The 8,732-nt window shown below is 39.8% G+C and overlaps 1 protein-coding gene across 13 annotated transcripts in view; it reads left to right on the top strand.

The window, feature by feature from the left end:
• Nucleotides 1–1,773: 1,773 nt before the first annotated feature.
• The window catches only part of BCAS1 (brain enriched myelin associated protein 1), a 116,332-nt gene continuing 109,373 nt past the window's right edge, over nt 1,774–8,732 (top strand). For 8 of the 13 annotated variants that reach the window (XM_055372788.2, XM_055372787.2, XM_031004873.3 and 5 more), the window contains exons 1-3: nt 1,803–1,876; nt 2,128–2,204; nt 2,696–2,765. In XM_055372788.2, coding sequence (XP_055228763.1) covers nt 2,133–2,204; nt 2,696–2,765 — 142 coding nt within the window. In that variant the 5' untranslated portion in view covers nt 1,803–1,876; nt 2,128–2,132. Of the gene's footprint in view, nt 1,877–2,127; nt 2,205–2,695; nt 2,766–8,732 lie in introns of all 13 variants that reach the window. The other 5 variants (XM_055372785.2, XM_019017396.4, XM_055372786.2 and 2 more) reach the window with 2 other exon arrangements.

Below are 8,732 nucleotides of genomic sequence, written 5' to 3'. Positions count from 1 at the left end.
TAAGATTAGGAGATACAAAATTGGGTGAAGGTAGACACTGCCTTTGATGTCAGGGTGCTTACAGTTTCTTGTGGAAGGGAGACATAAATTAAATATTCAACTTTGCCCTTCACCTATGGGACAATAACCACATAAACAGTCATTTCAGAACCATCCTACCCAGCAGTGCCACAACCTGCCATCTCCCATATGATCCCATCTCACGTGATGTTATTAATTACTTTTATTCGACCAGGCGCAGTGGCTCATGCCTGTAATCCCAACACTTTGGGAGGCCAAGGCGGGTGGATCACATGAGGCCAGGCACTCGAGACCAGTCTGGCCAACATGGTGAAAACCCGTCTCTACTAAAAATACAAAAAAAAAAAAAATAGTCTGGTGTTGTGCCACACACCTGTTATCCCAGCTACTCAGGAGGCTGAGGCAGGAGAATTGCTTAAACCCAGAAGGCGGAGGTTGCAGTGAGCCGAGATTGCACCACTGCACTCCAGCCTGGGCAACAGAGAGAGACTCCGTCTCAAAAAAAAATTACTTTTATTCATAACTTAGAACCCTATGCATTTTTGTTTAATAAGCACATATGTTTTGCTTAACATGAGCTAGACATTGTTCTAACCACGTCACAAGCATTAACTCATTGGGTCCTTATAGCAGTCTTATGAGGCACAGAGAGGCTAATTAACTCTCCCAAGGACACACAGCTACAAGGGGCAGAGAGAGGATTCATGCCCAGGCAGTCTTGCTCTAGAGTCTGTGCTCATAACCACTGTGCCATGCTGCCTTGAACTATCAGAAACGACCTCGTTTGTGGATTTATTGTCCATATGTTAACTCTCTCCCTGTGTACCATATTTCAGCTCCATGAAGTCAGAGGGCCTTGCCTGTTTAATTTACAGCTGTAACCCTAGTGCCCAGCCCAGCAACAGGTGCAGAGCTGTGCTCAATAGACACAGTCATACACTGCATAATGATACCTTAGTCAATGATGGACCACATATACTTAGTGGTCACATGACATTATAATACTATGTATTTACTGGACTTTTTCTGTTTCGATATGTTTAGGTACACAAATACTTCCCAGTGTGTCACAATTTCCCAGAGTGTTCAATGTGGTTGCGTGCTGTGCAAGTTAGTGGCCTAGGAACGATAGGTTATACCATACAGCCTAGGAGTGTAGTAGGCTATACTATCTATGATGTTCACACAACCATGAAATCATCTAATGATGCATTTCTCAGAACATTTTCTCGCCCTTAAGTGACACATGACCATATGTGCTAAATCAGTGAAAGCAAGAATATATACCCAAGTAAGTATATAATTACAAGCCCTGCTAAATGCTATGAAAAAAAAAAAGGCTGTAGTGTAAAAGGTTTTAATAGGGGAATTAATTTAGTTTGAGAATCAGAAAAAAATATTATTATTTCAATTACCCTCATTCTAAAATCCTAATAGCTGTGACTTTAACTAAAAGAGAAAAAAATGCTATCTACACTGAATACACTTTTCATGATGATAAATATTTTCCCCTAGCAATGAAATGCAACTGAAAATTATGACTGCATTTAACTTTAATTCTGTTGAATACATGAGTCCAAAATCTCCTTTCTATTCCCCAAAATAAATATAAGCAATGATATAGTTTGGTTGTGTCTCTACGTAAAACCTTATCTTGAATTGTAATCCTCATAATCCCCACGTCAAGGATGGGACCAGGTGGAGGTAATTGGATCATGGGGGCAGGTTCCTCCACGCTGTTCTCGTGATACTGAGTGAGTCTCGCGAGATCTGATGGTTTTATAAGCATCTGGCATTTCCCCAGCTCGCACTCGTTCTTCTGGTGTCCTGTGAGGAGGTGTCTTCTGCCACGATTGTAAGTTTCCTGCGGTCTCCCCAGCCATGCGGAACCATGAGTCAATTCAACCTCTTTTCTTTATAAATTACCCAGTCTCGGGTATTTCTTCATAGCAGTGTGAGAACGGACTAATACAAGCAATTTGTTCTGATCTCAGCTGATGATAATACAGCCATGGGCGGCTTGTCAGGCCTCTGCGCCTTAGTAGCACATGTAGCTTCGTTTGGTTTTGATTTCTTTCTCTCTTCCTCTCTTTCTCTCCATTATAGGAGCAATGGGTAACCAAATGAGTGTTCCCCAAAGAGTTGAAGACCAAGAGAATGAACCAGAAGCAGAGACTTACAAGGTAGTGTAGTAACCATTATAAGGGCATCAGCAGAAAAAAAAAAAAAAAAAAAGAACTTCCTGTATTTGACAAGTGTGTTGACTGAAGTCCTGGCTGCTGATTGATTGTGTCTGTGTGTGCAAGACAGTGGAGCGAGGATAACCTAAAAGGTGTCAGAATCAGCGTATTAAATTCGTGCTCCAGCCCTGACTTGACAAATGCCCATTTGAGCCTGGGGTCCCCTCCGTGCGACGGGTCAGAGCTTCCTGTGAGTGTGGGGTCCCCTGAGCTGAGGCACCATGGTGTGCTCTCATAATAACTGGAGTCCACTCTTGGAGTGAGTTATTTTGGTTCTCCAAGGCATGATAGAAAACTGGGGAGTTTCTAGAAACACAGCCTTTAAGTTAAGTTTAATTTTTTGTGAGACACCCTTGTATCTTCGAGGTTCTTCCTTGAGTTCTTCTGATTTTCCCCCGAAGATTTGTCTCACAATGCCACGTGCTCTGTTTCAGGACAACGCGTCTGCTCTGAACGGGGTTCCAGTGGTGGTGTCGACCCACACAGTTCAGCACTTAGAGGAAGGTCAGTGCCACTCTGGGAAGGGCATCTACCATCTCGTGGGGAAGGGGGATTTGCAGATGCTGTTTATGGTGAAAAAAAAAAAAATGAAAGGGTCGAAGCCGCAGGCTCACTTTGAAAATACTTGCGTTTGTTCCTTGGGCTGCCATGCCCTGGTGGCTTAAGCAACAGAAATGTATTGTCTCACAGTGCTGAAGGCCAAAAGTTCAAAATAAAGTTGTCAGCAGAATTGGTTCCTTCTGCGGGTCATCAGGGAGAACGTGTTCCACGCCCCTCTCATTGGCTTGTAGATGGCCATCTCCTCCCTGCATCTTCTTGTCATCTTCCCTCTAGGCATGTCTAAATTTCCCCTTCATCATATGGAAGCAGTCATGTTGGATTAGGGCCCACCCTAATAACCTCATCTTAACTTGATCATCTGCAAAGATCCTGTTTCCAAATAAGGTCACATTCGCAGGGGGTTAGGACTTCAGCATCTTTGGGGGCAATATGATTCAGCCATAACAACAGATCTCTTCTGAGTGTGTGTGACAGCTGGAGGAGACTGAGGAGTTACAGCAGATAAGATAAAAGCAATAGAGTGACAACATGAAGCTTGGCAGACCTAGGTTGCAATCTCTGCCCTGCAGATTACTGGCTGTGTGACCTGGAACAAGGCATCTGCTTTTCTTAGCCTCAGTTTTCTCATCTGTAAAATGGGGATAAAAGTACCTACCTCACAGAATTGCTATCAGGATTAAAGGAGGTTGTTTATTAAACATTTAACATAGTCTCCAGCGATATTTCATATATTCCTTTTCCCCAAATGTTCACAGCCTCTGCCATTATCAGCACTTAGGAATTCCTCAGAAACTGATAAATTATAAAAGACAACAGAATTGTGTCCACATGAGGGCAGTGTTAAAACTGAGGCATATACTTACCTATTTGACTTTATCCTGGAGTATAAGACTGTATATTCAATGCTTCCAGGGTGGTCAGGCTCTACTATGTGACGGATACATATAAATTATATAAGAAGAGGTAGTATAGCCCAGTAGTTGAGGGTAAGAATTCTGCAATCAGATTGCTAGCTTTGCCACGTACTAGCTGTGTGACCTTGAGCAAGTTACATAACCTCTCTGAACCTCTGGCTCCTCATCTGTACAGTGAGAATAATGACAGTACTTATAGCATAAGCATCTGATATAATGAAAGCACATATTACAGTGCCTGACAGATAATAAGTGCTCCTATCATTATCATGTTATGGTTATGGTTGTTTTCTTTCACATGTAAGATTCTGGGCTTCAGTTTCCTTTCCTGAGTAATGAAGGAGGTATATTATAGCATTGGTTCCAAAGCTTTTAGTATTTCCTGGGGAATGTATTAAAAATTCCATGCCCTAGTCTCATCCCATAGCTGCCATTCAGAATACCCTAAGGTTGAGGACTGAGAATCTGAATTATTAGGGGCTCTGTAGAAGGTTCTTTTAAAAAAAATTCATAGCTGTAGGGTACAAGTGGTTTTTGGTTACATGGATGTGATTATATAGTGGCAAAGTCTGGGCTTTTAATGTACCTGTCACCTGAGTAGTGTACATTGTACCCAATAGGTAACTTTCAACCCTCATTCCACTCCCACCCTCCTTTCTTTGCAGTCTCCAGTGTCCATTATACTACCCTACGCCCCTGTATACACATGGCTTAGCTCCCACTTTCAAGTGAGAACATGCAGTATTTAGTTTCTGTCCTTAAGTTGCTTCACTTAGGATAATGGCCTCTAGTTCCATCCAAGTTGCTGCAAAAGACATTATTTTGTTATTTTTATGGTTGAGTAGTATTCCATGGTGTGTGTGTGTGTGTGTGTGTGTATGTGTATATATATATTCAACACATCCACTACCATACATAGCTACTTTTTTGGTTTTGTTGTAGGGTGTGGTGAGGACCCTTACAATCTACTCTTAGCAAATTTCAAGTAAGCAAAACAGTATTATTAACTTATATTTACCATGCAACTTATTCATCTTATGAGTGAAAGTATGTACCCTTTGACCAGAATTTTCCCTGGACCTTAGCCCCTGATAATCACCATTTTACTCTCTGCTTCTATGAATTCAACTTTTTTTAGATTCCACATAAAAATGAGATCATATAGTATTTGTCTTTCTGTGTCTAGCTTATTTCACTTATCCTAAAGTCCTCCAGGTTCGTCCATGTTGTTGCAAATGCCAATATTTCCTTCTTTTGTATGATTGAATAACTATTCTGTTGTGTGTGTGTATTTACACACATGTATATGTATATGTGTGTGTCCATATATATATTTCCTTTTTCCATTCATGCACTGATGGACACATAGGTCATTCCCATATCTTGGCTATTGTGAATACTGCTGCAATGAACTTGGGGCTACAGCTACCACTTTGAGACCCTTCTTGCATTTTTTTAGATATATACCCAGAAGTGGATTGCTGAATCATATGGTAGTTGATATGGTTTCGCTCTGTGTCCCCACCCAAATCTCATTTTTAATTGTACTCCCATAATTCCCATGTGTTGTGGGAGGGACCCACTGGGAGATCATTTGAATCATGGGGGCAGTTTCCCCCATACTGATTTCATGGTAGTGAATAAGTCTCATGAGATCTGATGGTTTTATCAGGGGTTTCCACTTTTGCATCTTCCTCATTTTCTCTTGCCACCACCATGTAAGAAGTGCCTTTTACCTCCTGCCATGATTCTGAGGCCTTCACAGCCATGCGGATCTGTAAGTCCAGTTCAACCTCTTTTTCTTCCTAGTCTTGGATATGTCTTTATCAGCAGTGTGAAAAACAGACTAATATAGTAGTTTTATTTTTTAACTTTCTTAGGAACTTCCATACTATTTCCCACAATAACTATGCCAGTTTACATTCTCATTTTGTCCCAATTTTTAATCGGGTTGTTTGTTTTCAATTATCCTCTTATGTTTAATATGGAGTGCAAGGGCAAGGAATGAATAGGGAAAAATCGTTGGGATTGAGAAAGCCTCTTCTCTACCCTTCTCTCCATCCTCCATCTCACTTTCTCTTTTCTTTCCTCTCTCACCTGTAATATATTTATGTTTTTTATATATGTATGCATGTGTGTTAACACATATGAGATATACATACGCATAGGTATATCTCATATATATCTCATATATGTGTACATCTCACATACATATATGCATATATCTCACATACATGTATGCACATATTTGAGATATACATATATGTATGCATATTTCATATATATGTATGTATATCACAAAGATGTTCCCAAAAGGAGGGAAATAGGTTTCTCTTGAAACATAGGACAACAGTCTGAGACAGCAGTTGCCGTGTGAACACCTGCACATGACGAGGGAAAAGAAACACACATTTCTGAGTCATGGGTTATTTGTACCTCACCCTCACACCTGGCAGTCTTGGTGTCAACATCCTCAGCTACTGCTGGAGAGTTTGTAAAGAGTCCCAGTTAATCCCGAGGTAGCAATTTTGCCTGTTATTCATTGACATCTTCAACCTGTGCAACTTGCTTTACAGTGATTACCCCTTTTAAGCTTATTGTTGTCCTCATGCTGTTTTCCTAAGGTTATTAGCTAAGTTATAATTTTCAGTGCAGTTTTAAGGGGTATAAAAGTGAAATTCTGGGTGACCCTTTTTTGTCCTTCAGAGAGAATTATTTGACCATGTCTTTTGATGCACATTTCTATTGATCTCTGTTGGCGTATACATATATGTATAGAGGTATAGAAAAGTCATTGGAAAAATACGTAAATAGAAATCTAGTTGACTGGTTTCTTTTTATCTATACTTTTCCTACTTACAAAAATTACAATTAAAACAATTCATTGGTGATACGGTTTGGCTGTGTCCCCACCCAAATCTCATCTTGAACTGTAGCTCCCATAATCCCCACGTGTCATGGGAGGGACCCAGTAGGAGGTAATTGAATCATAGGGGCATGTTTTTCCCATGCTGTTCTCATGATAGTGAATAAGTCTCACGAGATTTGATGGTTTTATAAATGGGAGTTCTACTGCATATGCTCTCTTGCCTGCTGACATGTAAGACATCCCTTTGCTCTTCCTTCGTCATCTGCCATGATTGTGAGGTCTCCCCAGCCATGTGGAGCTGTGAGTCCATTAAACCTCTTTCCTTTATAAATTACCCAGTCTCAGGTATGTCTTTATTAGTAGCCTGAGAACAGACTAATACCATTGGCATCCAATAATATTTCCTATGAAGGCTTATTTAGAAGCAGCAATGGTACCATGGCTAAGCAAACAGCCAAAGAGGCTGGAATGCTACATTTGAATCATGGTTCCAATATGTGAGCTTGGGCAGGTTTCTGAGCTTCTTTGTTCTGTCATCTGTAAAATGGGAATTATAATAATGATAGGACCAAAGCTTTCAAGTTATTGTATGGTTTAAATAAGTTGATACTCCTAAAACTCTCAGAACAGTGTCTGGCATGTGGTAAACACATAAGGAAAGTTATTCTGTCTTGGATTTAATGTCAATTGACATAAAGACTGCCATTGCTGTTTGAAGTTAACTGTATTATTTCTGCCTAACATATCTTTTGGAACTTTAAAATCAAAAGTTAAAACTAGTCTTTCCTACATCCCTTATGCTTTGTAAGTCTTTTATTTGTCTTTCGATACAATGTGAGAGATATCAATCAGGGAGAATACCTTTTTTAAACTAAAACATGAAATTACGTTCTGTATCCTCCTAGAAAGAAATGTATCATGTAGCGTGCTTTTTCTTAGTAAGAGCAAACCACCATGGGAATTTGATATCAAACAAACATTAAGTAATACAATCCATGTGGATTAGAGATCTTTCTCAAAAGTTTGGTATTATTATTCATCTTAAGTAACAATATATTAAAAAATCAAAATGTCTCAGTTTTTGCTTATGTTATATTTCTAGCTTAACTCACCAATTTTAGATGTTATTTGAGTGTCCCATTTTGGAGTAGGTTGCTAATGATGTTAAAGTAACATACCATGTGATTTACCTGCAATGCCACTAAGACAAACACATTTGCTTGCAAACTTTGGGTGAGAGGCTTATGTGCTTGTTCTGCCAAAATGCAATTGTTTAAATTAGTATCCTCAATTTGTCTCCATCCTTTTCAAATAGTTGTTTTATTTGAACCCAAAAATATCTTGAGAATTATTTCTATTAGAGCAAAATATCTATCATTAGAAGAACGGATAATCCAATTAGGGTATATCCGTACAATGGTCTCGTAATCTGTTTGTGCTGCTATAACAAAATGCCATAGACCGGGTAATTTATAAAAAGTAGAAATTTTTTTCTCTTAGTTCTAGAGGCTGGGAAGTCCAAGATCAAAGCACCAGCAGGTTCAGTGTCTGGTGAGGGCCCTGTTCTCTGCTTCCAAGATGGCGCCTTGCTGTGCCCACCAGAGGGGAGGAATGCCGTGTCCTCATACGGCAGACGCGACAGAAGGGCAGGAAAGGGACTAACTAGTTCCCTCAAGTCCGTTTATAAAGTCTATAATTCCATTTATGTGGTCTTTGCCCTCTAAACTCAATCACCTCCTTGAGGTCTCACCTCTTAATATGATCACATGGTAATTAAGTTTTAACATATGAATTTTGGGGGACACATTCAGGCTATAGCAGATGGTATACTCTTTAGCAATAAATAAGAAGGAACTACTGATCAATGCAACAGCATGGATGAATCTCAACATTATTATACTAAGAAAAAGAAGCCAGACACAAAAGGCAACATACTACATGATTCCACTTATATAAAATTCTAGAAAGGGCACAAATGTAGTGACAGAAAGTAGATCAGTGGTTGCTAGGGGCTGGGGTTGAGACACTCACTGCAGAGGGGCATCAAGAAACTTTGCAATGATGGAGAAGCTTTATACCTTCATCATGGTGGAGGCTACATGACTGCATATTTTGTCAAAATGCACT

This window comes from Gorilla gorilla, chromosome 21 (assembly GCF_029281585.2).
Source record: "Gorilla gorilla gorilla isolate KB3781 chromosome 21, NHGRI_mGorGor1-v2.1_pri, whole genome shotgun sequence".
Classification (NCBI taxonomy): domain Eukaryota; kingdom Metazoa; phylum Chordata; class Mammalia; order Primates; family Hominidae; genus Gorilla; species Gorilla gorilla.
The sequence above is the reverse complement of the archived record's forward strand: the minus strand, read 5'-3'. Positions and strand labels throughout refer to the sequence as shown.